Raw genomic sequence first — 16280 nt, forward strand, 5'->3', positions numbered from 1 at the left:
ATCACTATCTTTTGGAGCGCAGCTCCTTCATCGCCTGATGTTGTAAGACTTGTTACTGTGCCTACCCCAGTCCAATGCCGGCATCCTTTCTACACTCACCTTGTCAAAACTGTTATATTCTTTAATCAAGTCGTCCCTCACTCTTCCAAGCTCCATTGAAAACAAGCCCAACCAGCCCAACCTATCTTCATAAGACAACCCACTCATTCCAGGTACCATTCTTGTGAACATCAGAAATGCCTCTAATGCATTTATATCCTTTTTTAAATATGTAGACCAAAATTGCACATGGTATTCAAGATGTGATCTCACCAATACCGTGCATAAGTGAAGCATAATATCCTTAAGAAAATATGGCATTCCATTAGCCTTCCTGTACCTCCAGACTAACATTTTGTGACTCATGCACTGGAACACCTAGACCCCTCCGCATCTCTGAATTCTGTATTCCATTTATTTTTTATTCATCCTGCCAAAATGAATAACTTCACATTTTCCACATTACATGAAGAAATGGAGATATAGGGCTGGATTCTCCGTTTCTGCGGCTAAGCGCCGGCGCTGGCGTGGGAACTGTTGCATTTTCCGATGTCACAATTGGCGCCAAACCCTCACTGATTTCTGGACAGGTGAGGGACTAGCAGTGGCGCCAGGCAAAACTCCTGGCACCTGCAGCAAAAACAGCCGAGGAATGGCCGGGTCCGTGGTTGTATATGGCACAGCTACGACCTGTAGCAGTCATGCCGTACAACATAGCGTCGGCCATACGCGGGCCTGACTTGCCAAATACAGCCTCACAGGACAACCGCTGGCCACCCCCCACCCTTGCGGAAGCCTCCCTGGCCGACAGTGGCGGCACTGGACACAGTCCGCGGCCGCCACGCCAGGTTCCCGACATAAACAACCCCTCGCACAACCTAACCCCTCCCCTTCTCCCACCCTCTTAACAACTAACAATGACCAATTCCTTGAAATAAACAATAAACAGCTGCCATCTCTGATAGGACCTCTCGATTGCTCCCCTCACAGGAGCTTGACTTTCTCGAGATGTAGGAACTCCATCAGAGGAGGCAGCACGCTGGTACAGTGGTTAGCTCTGTTGCTTCATGGCAACGAGGATCCAGGTTCGATCCCAGCTCCTGATCACTGTGCAGGTGGAGTTTGCACATTCTCCCCATATATACTCCCCACAACTCAAAAGATGTGCATTGTAGATGGATTGGCCACTCTAAATTGCCCATTAAATGGGAAAAAAATTACTTGGGTATTCAAAATTTTTTTTTAAAAAAGGAACTCAATCAGATCTCCCAGCCACACTGAAGCACTGGGTGTAGATGCCGACCTCCACCCCAGCAGTACTCACCTCCGGGCAATTAATGAAACAAAGGCCATATCATCGGCCGTTGCAGCCATCTGCAGCTTTGGCGAATCTGGCACCCCAAATATGGCCACTAAAGGACAGGGCTCCACCTCAAACTTCAGATTCACTGACGTGCTAAAGAAGGAGGCCTAGAAACCCACGAGCTTGAGACAAGACCAGAACATGTGCATGTTGGTTAGCTGGACCTCTTGAGTAGTGCTTGCACTTTTCCTTCACCCCTGCAAGAAGCAACTCATCCTGGACTTGGTTAGGTGCATCCTAAAAATGACCAAGCCTCGCACACAAGGACATGGAATTCGCCCTGCGAAGGGCCTCACTCCACAACTCATTGTCTAATATGGGTCCCAATTCCTCTCCCACCTTAGAAGGATAAATATAGCAAATTTTGTGATCCTTGGATAACAAGGGATATTGTCGGCCAATGTAGGTCGGTCAAAAAGAAAAAGGAGGCATTTGTCAGGGCTAGAAGACTGGGAACAGACAAAGTCTGTTTGGAATATAAGGAAAGTAAGAAGGAACTTAAGCAAGGTGTCAGGAGGGCTAAAAGGGATCACGTCAAGAGGGTAGCCAGGGAAAGGGTTGGCCCACTGAAGGACAGGGGAGGGAATCTATGTGTGGAGCCAGAGGAAATGGGCGAGGTACTAAATGAATACTTTGCATCAGTATTCACCAAAGAGAAGGAATTGGTCGATGTTGAGTCTGGAGAAGGGTGTGTAGATAGCCTGGGTCACATTGAGATCCAAAAAGACGAGGTGTTGGGTGTTTTGAAAAATATTAAGGTGGATAAGTCCCCAGGGCCTGATGGGATCTACCCCAGAATACTGAAGGAGGCAAGAGAGAAAATTGCAGAGGCTTTCACAGAAATCTTTGAATCCTCATTGTCTTCAGGTGTAGTCCCGGAGGACTGGAGAATAGCCAATGTTGTTCCTTTGTTTAAGAAGAGTAGCAAGGATAATCTAGGGAACTACAGGCCGGTGAGCCTTACGTCAGTGGTAGGGAAATAATTAGAGAATTTTTCGAGACAGGATCTACTCCCATTTGGAAGCAAGGGGTCGTATTAGTGAGAGGCAGCACGGTTTTGTGAAGGGAGGTCGTGTCTCACTAACTTGATAGAGTTTTTCGAGGAGGTCACAAAGATGCTTGATGCAGGTAGGGCAGTGGAAGGGCAGCACAGGTGGAGAAGGTAGTCAAGAGGGCATACGGCATGCTTGCCTTTATTGGCCAGGGCATTGAGTATAAAAATTGGCAAGTCATGATGCAGTTGTATATAACCTTAGTTAGGCCACACTTGGAGTATAGTGTTCAATTCTGGTCGCCACACTACCAGAAGGATGTGGAGGCTTTAGAGAGGGTGCAGAAGAGATTTACCAGGATGTTGCCTGGTATGGAGGGCATTAGCTATGAGGAGAGGTTGAATAAACTCGGTTTGTTCTCACTGGAACGAAGGAGGTTGAGGAGCGACCTGATAGAGGTCTACAAAATGATGAGGGGCATAGACAGAGTGGATAGTCAGAGACTTTTTCCCAGGGTAGAGGGGTCAATTACTAGGGGGTATATGTTTAAGGTGCGAGGGGAAGGTTTAGAAGAGATGTATGAGGCAAGTTTATTATACAGAGGGTAGTGGGTGCCTGGAACTCGCTGCCGGAAGAGGTGGTGGAAGCAGGGACGATAGTGACGTTTAAGGGGCATCTTGACAAATACATGAATAGGATGGAAATAGAGGGATACGGACCCCGGAAGTGTAGAAGATTTTAGTTTAGATGGGCAGCATGGTCTGCGCAGGCTTGGAGGGCCGAAGGGCCCGTTCCTGTGCTGTATTTTTCTTTGTTCTTTGTTCTTTAGTCTTAATCCCTGTACTAACACCAAACCTCTGACATAATCCGTTCAGAAGTGCTCCCTGTCTCCAAGCCAGTGGACAAAAGAACCCTCCCCATTCTAGAGGTTGGTGGCGCCATTAAGGGAAATCCGTTTTGCAAAGTTGAGAACTTGAAGATATCTGAATAAATCTGAACCCTAGAGCCCAAACGTTTCTGTCAATTCCTCTAGACTGGAAAACCACCTCTCCAGGAACAAATCTTCCCCCCCCCCCCGCCCTTAAAACGTAGCATCTAATCTCACCGGCTCAAACAGATGATTGGCGCAAATGGGGACCAGCTTTGACACTGACCCCAATTTAAAATGTTGTTGATATTGTTTAAATACCTTCAAAGTGAAAACATTCACTGGACTTGACGAATACTTTGTGGCTGAGAACGGGAGCGAGGCCATCACTAATGCCCCTAGACCAGATCACATGACCTTGATTCCATCTGCACCCACTTGGCTCCGGGATCACTACACCAACCCAACACCTTCTCCGCATTAGCGCCTGGTAATAAAATATCAGGTTCGGCAACAACAAGCTGGCTGACTATCTATTCCTTTGAAGGGCTGCCTTATGAATCCTGGCAGTCCGTCACGTAAAGTAAAAGGCCATAAGTATACGGGAACACCCTATACTTCATCCCTACCCTCATTACCCCTCTCCATTTACCTGAAGCCCTCAAAGTGATGGCCAAAAGCGCTACTGTCGATACAAGGAAGACAGAAGGACATAGGGCACCCTAACTCGTTCCCCTATTTACTTTAAAGTACACCAAGCTCATGGTATTGGTGTAGACACTAGCCAAGGGAGTGTTGTACAGCAAGTGTATCCATGACACAAACTTGGGCCCCAACCCGAACCTCTCCAAAACCACAAAAAGATTCCCCTATACTACTTCAGCAAATGTCTTTTTGACTTCTAATCAGACGGTTACCTCTGCATTGGGCCCCTCAGATGGGGAAAGCACCACATTTAGCAATTGCCACACATTGGACAACAATTGCCAGCCTTTGACAAATCCCATCTGATCTCTGATCACCTGAGGAAGACATGGTTTCAATCTCAGCGCTAACAACTTGGCCAATATCAAAATCAGGTTGTACGAGACACATTCCATGGGGTCCTTGTCCTTACTTAATAGAAGTGAAATTGAAGCCTGTTTCAGAGTCTCAGGCAGGGAGCCCCGTGTTACTGAATCGTCAAACATCCCCACTAATAACGGCACCAGCTGTCCAGTAAACCACTTGTAAAACTCCACTGGGAACCCGTCTGGCCCCGGGGCCTTACTTGTTTGCATCCGCCGTATCACAGCCAAGACCTACTCTGTGCCAGAGCCTCCTGCAGCCCCTCACGCTCTTTGTCCTCCACCTCTAAGCCCTCCAAGAACTCTGCCAAACCTGACCCCCTCCCCCCCACCCTGCTGCTCCGACCTATAATGGTTCTTATAAAACTTTTCAAACACCCCATTAACTTTGTCCGGAGTGGACACCAGTCTGCCATCCAAGTCTCTGACCTGAATAATCTCCTGGGAGGCTGCCTGCCACCTCAACTGGTAAACCAAGAGATGACTGGCCTTCTACCTTTCCAAAATCTAGTGAGTTTTTGAAACTTGACAGCAACACATCTGCCTCATTAGCTACTTCTTTTATGACCCTAGGATGAACTCCATCAGGATTTGGAGACTTGTCAGGCTGCAGCTCTGTCAGTTTGCTCAGTAGGGTTTTCCTACTGGCTGTAATTTCACGAAGTTCCCCTCTCCCATCCACTTCCTGATGTACAGCTATTACTAGAATGTTTTTTGTATTTGTTCATTTCATCCTTCATTTCCTTATTATCTATTAATAATTCCCTATTGACACTCTGAAGTACCAACACTCAGTTTAATTACTCTTTCCCTTTTTAAATACCTGGAGAAACTCTTTCCATTTTTACATTTCTAGCTAGCTTCTTCCCATACTCTATAATTTATTTCTCCTGATGAACCTTTTAGTCATTCTCTGCCATTTTTATATTCTGACCAATCGTCTGACCTGCCGCACATCTTTGCACAGTTACATGCTTTTTCCTTAGGTTTGATGCTTTCCTTAATTTCTTTAATTACCTGCGGATGGTGAATCCTCCCCTTAAAATTTTTCTTCATAGTCGGAAGTCATTATGAATATTTTAAATTATCCACTTAAATAGGTGGCACAGTGGTTTGCACTGCTGCATCATAGCGCCAGGGACTTGGGTCAATGTCTGTGTGGAGTTTGTACGTTCTCCCTGTGTCTGTGTGGATTTCTTCTGGGTGCTCTGGGGCGGGAATCTCCTGCAGTTGGCGGGATGGCCTGGCGACCAGAACGGCGCGAACCGCTCCGGCGTCGGGCCAACCGGAAGTTGCGGAATCCTCCACACTTCTGGGGGCTAGGCCAGCAGCGAAGGGGCTGGCGCGAGTTGGCGCATGTGCAGAACCGCCTGCGTGGTTCAGTGCATGCACAGACCGGCAGGTGTGTTCCTGCGCATGCGCGGGGGGGGGGGGGGGTTCTTCTCCGCACCAGCCATGCGGAGCCCTATAGAGGCCGGCGCGGAAGGAAGAAGTGCCCCCACGGCACAGGCCTGCCCGCAGATCGGTGGGCCCCGATCGCGGGCCGGGCCACCGTGGCCCCCCCGAGGACTCCACTAGACGGCCTACCAGTCAGGTCCCGCCGTGTGGGACCATATCCATTTCACGCTGGCGGGACTGGCCAGGAATGGACGACCACTCGGTCCATCAGGGCCTGGAGAATTGCCAGGGGGGTGACTGCCAATGGCCCCCGACCGGCGTGGCATGAATCCTGGCCCCGGACGAAATCCAGCACCAGAGAATACGGCAGTCGGCGGCGGGACGGGATTCACTCCGCTCTCCGGGGATTCTCCGACCCAGCGGGGGTTCGGGGATTCTCTGACCCAGCGGGGGTTCGGAGAATCCCGCCCCTGGTTTCCTCCCACAGTCCAAAGATGTGCAGGTTAGGTGGATTAACAACGCTAAATTTCCCCCATTAACGAAAAGGTTAGGTGGGGTTACTGAATTATGGAGGTAGGGTGCGAGCTCTTTCAGAGGGTGGCTGCAGACTCGATGGGTGGAATGGCTGAATGCAGTGATCCTGGGCGGGATTCTCCAATCCCACAGCAGAGTGTACATGCTGTCGTAAACACTGTTATGTTTTACGACGGCGTGAATGGGCCGCTACCAGGACTAATTCTGGCCCCTACAGGGGGCCAGCACGGTGCTGGATCGGTTCGCACCGCTCCAGCTGCCGATCCCGGCGTGAACTGTGCGCCGCAGGATCAGCGCACGCACAGTTGCGCCGGCACCAAAGCGCACATGCACAGTGGCCTTCTTCAACGCGCCAGGCCCAATGCAACATGGCACAGCACGACAGGAGCCGGCGCGTAGGAAAGGAGGCTCCCAGTCACAGAGGCTGGCCCGCCGATCGGTGGGCCCCGATCGTGGGCCAGGCCCACAGGCTGCCACCCGACCCTTCAATGCCGAGGTCCCGCCGGCCCAGAGCAGGTTAGAACGCCGCCAGCGGGACTTGGTTCTTACGGCCGCTCGGCCAACCTGGGCCGGAAAATCGGCAGACAGGCCGCATAGAACGGCCCACGACCGGCGCTGCACCAACCACGCCAACGCCAGTGGCGCCCATTCTCCGCTCTGCGGAGAATGGCGTGCTGACGTCGGGACGACGTGGCCCATTCGTGGGGATTCTCCCGCCCGGCCCAGGGCTGGGAGAATCTCATCCCCTATGTCTGCCACTTCTCCACTATTGATCTATCCTTTAGCCTAGCAGCCCAGTTCACTTTAATTTCATGCCCACGGAGTTGATTTTATTAAAGTTGAAAATGGTAAAAGTTAAAAAAAAACACTGATGGAGAGGCGGTGCCGTAGTGGTATTGTCACAGGACTAGTAAACCAGAGACCCAGAATAATGGTCTGGGATCTAGTTTTAAATCCCGCCACTGCAGATGGTGAAAATTGAATTCAATAAAAATATGGAATTAAAAGTCCAATGATTTTAAAAAAAAATTTAGAATACCCAATTCATTTTTCCAATTAAGGGGCAATTTAGCGTGTTCAATCCACCTACCTTGCACATCTTTGGGTTGTGGGGGTAAAACTCACGCAAACATGGGAAGAATGTGCAAACTCCACACGGACAGTGACCCAGAGGCGGGATCGAACCTGGGACCTCGGTGCCGTGCGACTGCAGTGCTAACCACTGTGCCACCGTGCTGCCCTTAAAAGTCCAATGATGACCATGAAACCATTGTTGATTGTCGTAAAAACACAAATGGTTCACTAATGTCCTTTATGGAACAAAATCTGCTGTCCTTACCTGTCTAGCCTGCATGTAACTCCAGACCCCAGCAATGTGGTTGACTCTTAACTGTCTCCTCAAGGGCAATTAGGGGTGGACAATAAATGCTGGCACAGCCTACGATGCCCACAGCCCATGAGCAAAAACAAAAATGATCCTTTTCAAACTGGTTATAATATTCAACCTTATTGCAGTCGCTGCTATCCAGGGTTGACTTTTGTTTGAGGTCATCAATTAATTCTGTCACATATGCAAAAACCAGTCTTATATAATCTGCTCTCTGGTTGAATACAGAATGTGCTACTACTATAAGAAACTATCTCAAAAACATTGTATGAACTCATCTAGGATACTACTGCCAGTATGATTTTTACAGTTTATATGTAGATTAAAATCATCCATCATTGTTGCTGTCCCTTTATCACAAGTGTCCAATATTTCTTCTTGTCTACTTTGTCCTAAATTGTGGTTACTGTTAGGAACTCTGTAGACCACTACCACTTAAAATTTATTATTTAATTTACTATTCCTGATCTCCATCAAACCCAATTCTACACCCTGATCTGTGAACATAATGATAGAAACTTAGAGCACAGAAGGAAGCTAATTGGAAAGAACAGTTTAGCTGAGTCTCATATTCCTGCTCTTTTTCCATAACCCAGTAAGTTTCTCATTCATAATCACCTGTCCAACTTTTAAATTATTTATGCAATCAGCTTCCACCACCGTTTCAAATAGAGTACTTCGAATCCTGACAACTCACAGTAAAAAGGATTTTCCCCTCTACATCTTTTTCTGTTGATCTTCAATCCATGACCTCTGGTTATTGACCCACTTGCCAAAGGGAGTATTTTTTCCTTATTTTCTCGTGCAAATCCAGTGTAATGTGTGACAAGTATGTGGCCAAATTGCACCCAGACTAAGATCTGAGAATATCCCTCTGCCCCTGTCAACACATTGAAGGATATTCTGTTTTCCTAAAACTAATACATTGTAGACATTCCTTTGTACCCAGATGAACACACTTGGATATTCCCTTCTACCTGGACCAGTACATGGTGGAATATTTCCCAATACACAGATCAAACCATGGTAGAGTATTCCTTTCACGCAGACCAACACCATCTATAATAATAATACTTGATTTTTGTCTGCTTGGATTGTTTTGATTGGTAATTTTTCTGGGCATCTTTTGGCCGTTTATTTGGTAGATGATGCCTGGCACACGTGGGGGCGACAGGGGGCTGGAGCATGTGAAATATGTGTGGCTGCGAACAATCGGTGGTGGTGGCGAGGTTGGACAGTTGGTGGAGAACAAAACAAGCCAGAATGTTCGAGCCCTGCCTGCCGCTGGAATCTTCTGGTGTTGCCAAAAGTCAATGAGCTTTTGGCTGGCCTGTCACATCCACACAGCAGGCCTCGCCGCAGTGGGGTCGTAAATTCCTGGCCAGTGTATATAAGGAGAGCTGAGAAAAAAAATTACTCCACATATGGGGCTGGATTCTCCCAGCCCTGGGCCAGGCTTGAGAATCCCCGCAAACGGGGCACGCCGCCCCGACGTCGGCTCCCGATTCTCCTCCGCAGAGCGGAGAATGGGCGCCTTTGGTGTTGGCGCGGCTCTATGCGGCCGGCCCGCCGATTCTTCAGCCCGAATGGGCTGAGCGACCGTAAGAAAAGAGCCGAGTCCCGCCGGCGCCGTTCTAACCTGCTGTGAGCCGGTGGAATCTCAGCGTTGAAGGGCCTGTGGGGGGAGGGGGGAGGGATATTGTCTGCTGGCTTCATGTAACATTGGGGTTCTGACATATGTTTCCATGATTTGTATTCAATAGATTGATGTTGGTTTTCTGTTTCAGAATGGCTGTCAATCCACAAATACTCCTTAATAGCATCTATCGTGGCTCTGGTTAGCACAACAACATCCTTTGCTGCAAACAGTTTCATAATCTTTTTTGCCCTGAGGAGTTACAAAAGTAACAAATGCACTTTCTGTTCATTCTACTATTTCACAAGTTTGCGCACTTAAAAAAACATTCTCAGACTCTTTAACTTATTGATCGTCTGTTGGTATTTCTAGTTTACAGGCGACAACTGGAGCTCACAACTTTTTTCATATTCTTCCAAATGATCGCTTTCATCTTTCTGTTGATTGCAGCCCTGCTCTGCATATCTGATCCAGGTAAGTGTTTTGTTTTTTTGTATTTAAAGTCACATCATTCATGTTTCTACATTATTTATCAGATATAAACAATGGGGGGGTTAATGGAATGTTCCAAATTATTTTTGAAGTGTCACTTTCAGCAAGAAAACTGGAGCGGTGTGGTGAGATAACCACTGTAGTTATGTGTACTGCAGTAGGGGGATGTATGCCTGTACCTGTAATACAGGTTCCTCCGGTCAGCCCCTGCCGGCTAGCTCCGCCCACAGGGAGCTTGTGTATAAATATGTATGAGAGCTGCTCAGACCCTCAGTCTACAGTTGCGGATGGAGGGACAACATCGTACAGCAATAAAGCCTCTATTGTACCAGTCTCTCGGCTTTGAGTATAATTGTTAGCGCCACAATTTATTGCTGTACGATTTCCCAGTCACCATGGACATCAGAGTCAAGCCTGACCGTCTGCAGCTGGATCCACATTCGCCTCACGCCAGAAAAGACTTTGATCACTGGCTCGCAGTCTTAGAGGCCTACATCTCTTCAGCACACCCTCCCCCGACGGAGGCTCAGAAAAAGCAACTCCTGTACTCCAGACTTAGCTCCAGCGTCTTTCCGCTCATTCGAGATGCGACCGACTACACCGCAGCTATGGAACTGCTCAAGGAGAATTATGCACCATCGACGAACACCCTGTTTGCGAGGCATCAACTTTCTACTCGCGTCCAGCAGCCGGGTGAGTCGATTGAGGACTTCTGGAGGGCCCTTATACCTCTGGTACGAGACTGTGACTGCCGGGCCCTCACAGCCACGGAACATTCGGACTTACTCATGCGCGATGCCTTCGTTACAGGCATTGCATCGGACCCCATCCGGCAACGACTGCTGGAAGGGGTCGCCCCCGACCTCGCGGCCGCAAAGGCCCTGGCGTTTTCCATGACGGCCGCCTCCAGTAGTGCGCACACTTACTCCGCTAGCCACTCGGCCCACCCGTCCTACCCCTCGTGGACCCCGCAAACGGCTCCCCAGGCCCATCCGTCCCACCCCTCGTGGACCCCGCAAACGGCCCCCCCAGCAGCCGCCCCCGCGCACTATGCCTGCGCTCCCCGCCGCACCGCACCCCCTGGGGGTCCCCACTGTTACTTCTGCGGCCAACAGAAGCACCCTCGCCAACGCTGCCCGGCCCGCACAGCGACCTGCAAAGCTTGTGGAAAGAAAGGCCACTTTGCAGCGGTGTGTCAGTCCCGGACGGTCGCCGCTATCGCGCCGCCGGTCCCCACGCCTCAGCCGCTCCCTCAATGGGCCCCGCCGTCCGCTTCCCCCGACCCCACGTGCGATCAGTGGGCGCCGCCATCTTTTGCCGCCCCCGCCATGGGCGCCGCCATCTTCATCCACCACAGCCATGTGCGTTCCATGGGCGCCGCCATTTTGTTCCGACCCCATAACGTGCGCTCCATGGACGCCGCCATTTTATCCACAGGTACTGCGGATGCCGCCATCTCGTCTCCAGGGGCCGCCATCACGGGACACGGGTCGCTACCGCTCCTCGTCGGACTCATCTGACTCAACCGCCGACCAACCACTGCTCGCCTCCGTTACGCTCGACCAATCCCGTCCTCGCAACCTGGCACCCTCTTCCACATCGGTGCTGGTCAACGGCCATGTGACCTCCTGCCTCATCGACTCCGGGAGCACCGAGAGCTTCGTCCACCCGGACACGGTAAGGCGCTATTCCCTTGCGATCCATCCCGCCGACCGGCAGATCTCCCTTGCCTCCGGTTCCCACTCTGTCCCGATCCAGGGTTTCTGCCTGGTTAAACTCACTGTACAGGGTGTGGAATTCGACCGTTTCCGTCTGTACATTCTCCCCGACCTCTGCACTTCACTCCTACTAGGCCTGGATTTCCAGTGCAATCTCCAGAGCCTCACCCTCAAATTCGGTGGACCCCTACCTCCCCTCACCGTTTGCGGCCTCGCGACCCTCAAGGTCGAGCCCCCCTCCCTCTTTGCCAATCTGACTGTGGATTGCAAACCCGTCGCCACCAGGAGCAGACGGTACAGCACCCAGGACAAGGCCTTCATCAGGTCCGAAGTCCAGCGGCTGCTTCGGGAGGGTATCATCGAGGCCAGCAACAGCCCTTGGAGAGCCCAGGTAGTAGTGGTTAAGACCGGGGAGAAGCACAGGATGGTCGTGGACTACAGCCAGACCATCAACCGGTACACGCAGCTCGACGCGTACCCCCTCCCCCGCATTTCTGATATGGTCAATCAGATTGCACAGTACCGGGTCTTCTCTACTATTGACCTGAAATCCGCCTACCACCAGCTCCCCATCCGTAAATCGGACCGTCCCTACACTGCCTTCAAGGCAGACGGTCGTCTGTACCAATTCCTGAGGGTTCCCTTCGGCGTCACGAATGGGGTCTCGGTCTTTCAGCGAGAAATGGACCGAATGGTTGACCGGTACGGATTGCAGGCCACCTTCCCGTACCTCGACAATGTCACCATCTGCGGCCATGACCAGCAGGACCATGATGCCAACCTTTATAAATTCCTCCACACCGCATCTCTCCTTAATCTCACGTACAACAAGGAGAAATGCGTGTTCCGCACAGACCGCTTAGCCATCCTTGGCTACGTAGTCCAAAACGGACTACTGGGGCCCGATCCCGACCGCATGCGCCCCCTCATGGAGCTCCCAATTCCCCACTGCCCCAAGGCCCTCAAACGCTGCCTTGGGTTTTTCTCTTATTACGCCCAGTGGGTCCCGCAATACGCAGACAAGGCCCGGCCACTTATCCAGTCCACACATTTTCCCCTCTCGGCCGAGGCACAACAGGCCTTCGCCTGCATTCGATATGACATAGCCAGGGCGGGGATGCACGCCGTAGACGAGACTCTGCCTTTCCAAGTAGAGAGCGACGCTTCAGATGTCGCCCTTGCCGCCACGCTGAATCAGGCCGGCAGACCCGTGGCATTCTTTTCACGCACCCTCCACACCTCCGAAATTCGGCATTCCTCTGTCGAAAAGGAAGCCCAGGCAATCGTTGAAGCGGTGCGGCACTGGAGGCATTACCTGGCCGGCAGGAGATTCACTCTCCTCACTGACCAACGGTCGGTAGCCTTCATGTTCAACAACACGCAGCGGGGCAAGATCAAGAATGACAAAATCTTGCGGTGGAGAATCGAGCTCTCCACCTTTAACTACGAGATCTTGTATCGCCCCGGCAAGCTCAACGAGCCCCCAGACGCCCTCTCTCGAGGTACATGTGCCAGTGCACAAGTGAACCAGCTCCGTGCCTTGCACGACAGCCTTTGCCATCCGGGGGTCACCTGCTTGTACCATCTGATCAAAGCCCGCAATCTGCCCTACTCCGTCGAGGAAGTACGGACAGTCACCAGAGACTGCCAGATCTGTGCGGAGTGCAAGCCGCACTTCTACCGGCCAGATCGCGCGCGCCTGGTGAAAGCATCCCACCCCTTTGAACGCCTCAGCGTGGACTTCAAAGGGCCCCTTCCCTCTACCGACCGCAACACTTACATCCTTAGTGTGGTCGATGAATTTTCTAGGTTCCCCTTTGCCATCCCATGCCCAGATATGACGTCTGCCACCGTCATCAAGGCCCTGGATTCCATTTTCGCCCTGTTCGGTTCCCCCGACTATATCCACAGTGACAGGGGATCCTCATTCATGAGCGATGAGCTGCGTCAGTTCCTGCTCAGCAGGGGTATCGCCTCCAGCAGGACGACCAGCTACAACCCCCGGGGAAACGGGCAGGTAGAGAGGGAGAACGGGACGGTATGGAGGGCCGTCCAGCTGGCCCTACGGTCCAGGAACCTCCCAGCCGCTCGCTGGCAGCAGGTCCTCCCTGACGCGCTCCATTCCATTCGGTCGCTACTGTGCACCGCAACCAACAGTACACCCCATGAACGCATTTTTGCCTTCCCTCGGAAGTCCACATCCGGAGTGTCGCTCCCGACTTGGCTCACGACTCCGGGCCCAGTCCTTCTCCGTAGGCATGTACGGCACCACAAGGCGGAACCCCTGGTGGACAAAGTACGCCTTCTCCACGCCAACCCTCAGTATGCCTACGTGGAGTTCCCCGACGGCCGCCAGGACACAGTCTCGCTCCGGGACCTGGCTCCCTCAGGTGCCGATCCCATGCCCACACCCCTTCCTGCGCCAACCCCAGCGCCCCCCTATTCGTCCCCATCAGGTCCATCCCTCATCCCCCTGCCCACCCTGGAGGACATGGAAGATTTCGGCTTGCTCTCGGAGTCATCCCGCCAGCACCAACACCGCCAGCACCTGCACCATCGGGGCCATCACCGCCTGTGCCGACGTCACCACCACAGCTATGCCGATCACAGCGGAACGTCCGACCACCGATTCGGCTCAACCTGTAACCTGCTAACCGGATGGACTCTTGATTTTCCTTGTTGGGCCCTCTTGTAAATAGCATCCTTTGTATTACAGTTACATGTCACCCCCGCCGGACTCATTTTTACAGGGGGTGAATGCGGTGAGATAACCACTGTAGTTATGTGTACTGCAGTAGGGGGATGTATGCCTGTACCTGTAATACAGGTTCCTCCGGTCAGCCCCTGCCGGCTAGCTCCGCCCACAGGGAGCTTGTGTATAAATATGTATGAGAGCTGCTCAGACCCTCAGTCTACAGTTGCGGATGGAGGGACAACATCGTACAGCAATAAAGCCTCTATTGTACCAGTTTCTCGGCTTTGAGTATAATTGTTAGCGCCACAAGCGGATCCTGCCAGAGTTGCAGGTGAGAAAAATCACTGTATCTTGAACTATTTTAAAAAAATAATTCTTCACACCGTGCTCATGGCAGCCTGCCTCTTATTCGTTCGCTCCAGCATCAGTTGATCTCAGCAATCAGGGGAGTGCAACTTTTAAAAGCCTATCCAACACTTGTTCCAATTCTAAATAGGGGGATGGCAATCAGCAATCAGGGAGCCCTGACCAAGATGCCATATGTGGTGGAGCAGAGGCATGACATTCTCTACTCTCGCACGGGCAGAAGACTTGCCAGTAATGTAGGGCTAGTGAGTGCCAGCTCACTGCATAAGAGGATGGGAATCCAGTGCAGGAAGAAGATGAATGACCTTCTTTGTGCAGCCAGGATAAATCACCCTTCTTATGTGTCCACCGCACCCATTAACACACCCATCATAATTCCACAGTGATTCACTCCCAGCCACCTCACGGGGTCCCAATATTCACCCTGCCGCAACATCCCCCCAGTGAATCCTGTCCTCCACATACTCCACTTACCTACCTCACATGCCCGACATCCTTACCATCTGACCTGGCGCGGGTTCTGTCTACACTCTCCCCATCTGCCTCACTCGAGCACAATCGGCATGAGTGGACACAGCCTGCCGGAGTGATGCCGGAATTGAAGACCCTCACTCTGCTTGAGGAAAAAGCCCTTGAGCTGGCTGGAGATGAACAGGACTGCACCTCTGCTGAGAAAGTGAGAACCCCTAATACATCCAACCATGGCACCATCCTCATGTGAGTTCAGTTTCTGCTATCCTTTCTTAAAATATATTTTAATTCAAATTTTAACTATGAAACATGCAAACCACATAACATTTACAAAATAAAACCAACCCAAAACAAATCCCCAGTCCCCCCTCACACCTTTCTCCCCTCCCCCCGGCAGTTGGCAGCAACCAGTTCCCCAAAATGAAATGCAAACAAACCCCAGGCGCGATTCTCCGATGTCGCGTCGCATCGGGAAAGCCGTCGTGAACTCGGTCGAGTTCAACAACGGCGCGAAACGGCCCCGATCGCGATTGATTCTGGCCTCGGGAATGGGCTAGCATCGGGGCCGCGAGGAACACGGGGGGGCGTGACGTCGAAAGCGCGTCGTAAGCGTGCGACGCCCGAATTACGCTGCTCCACGTCGTAAAAGGGCGAGATCCACGCATGGAGAGGAGGGAGGGAAATGTTGGAGCCACGGAGGGCCGCCGCGAGGTTCCGTGATACGGACCTGGAGACCCTCCTCGATGAGGTGGAACAGCGCAGGGGTATCCTCTGCCCAGGACGAGGGCATCGCCACCCTTCCAGCGTCGTGCGACGGGCCTGGAGTGAGGTGGGCACCAGGGCTGCCAGGGTAAGTGCCACGAAGGTGCCCCCGGTTCACAACCATCCCCCCCCCCCCCCCATGTCCCTCATCACCCCCCCCCCCCCCCCATGTCCCTCATCACCCCCCCACCCCGTGGGCACGAGGGGGAGCGGGGGGGGGCGAGAGTGAGTGGAGGGTGGTTAACAAAGTTGTCACAGACCCACATGAGCGCTGCAACCCCCTGGAGAAATGCCTTGGTGTGGCTGCAACTTTCACCCCACCCTGTGCCGATATCTGAATGCCCTGATGATACCTGCCTAATTGTGATGCTCTATCTATGCGCCCCCCCCCCCCCCCCCCCCCCCCCCCCCAACAGGACAAGACTGCTCACGACAGCCGGGAGCGCAACAGAACCGGAGGGGTGTTCACCCGTTACGCACCCCCTGACGGTG

General features: G+C 52.0%; 1 protein-coding gene across 4 annotated transcripts in view; it reads left to right on the forward strand.

Moving 5' to 3' along the window:
* Window positions 1-16280, forward strand: part of LOC119965605 (hepatocyte cell adhesion molecule-like) — a 157793-nt gene that overhangs the window by 56626 nt on the left and 84887 nt on the right. For 3 of the 4 annotated variants that reach the window (XM_038796390.1, XM_038796392.1, XM_038796394.1), the window contains exons 4-5: window positions 9436-9552; window positions 9657-9758. In XM_038796390.1, coding sequence (XP_038652318.1) covers window positions 9436-9552; window positions 9657-9758 — 219 coding nt within the window. The remainder of the gene's footprint in view (window positions 1-9435; window positions 9553-9656; window positions 9759-16280) is intronic. The other variant, XM_038796391.1, reaches the window with a different exon arrangement.

The sequence above is a fragment of the Scyliorhinus canicula genome, chromosome 5, assembly GCF_902713615.1.
Source record: "Scyliorhinus canicula chromosome 5, sScyCan1.1, whole genome shotgun sequence".
NCBI classification, from domain to species: domain Eukaryota; kingdom Metazoa; phylum Chordata; class Chondrichthyes; order Carcharhiniformes; family Scyliorhinidae; genus Scyliorhinus; species Scyliorhinus canicula.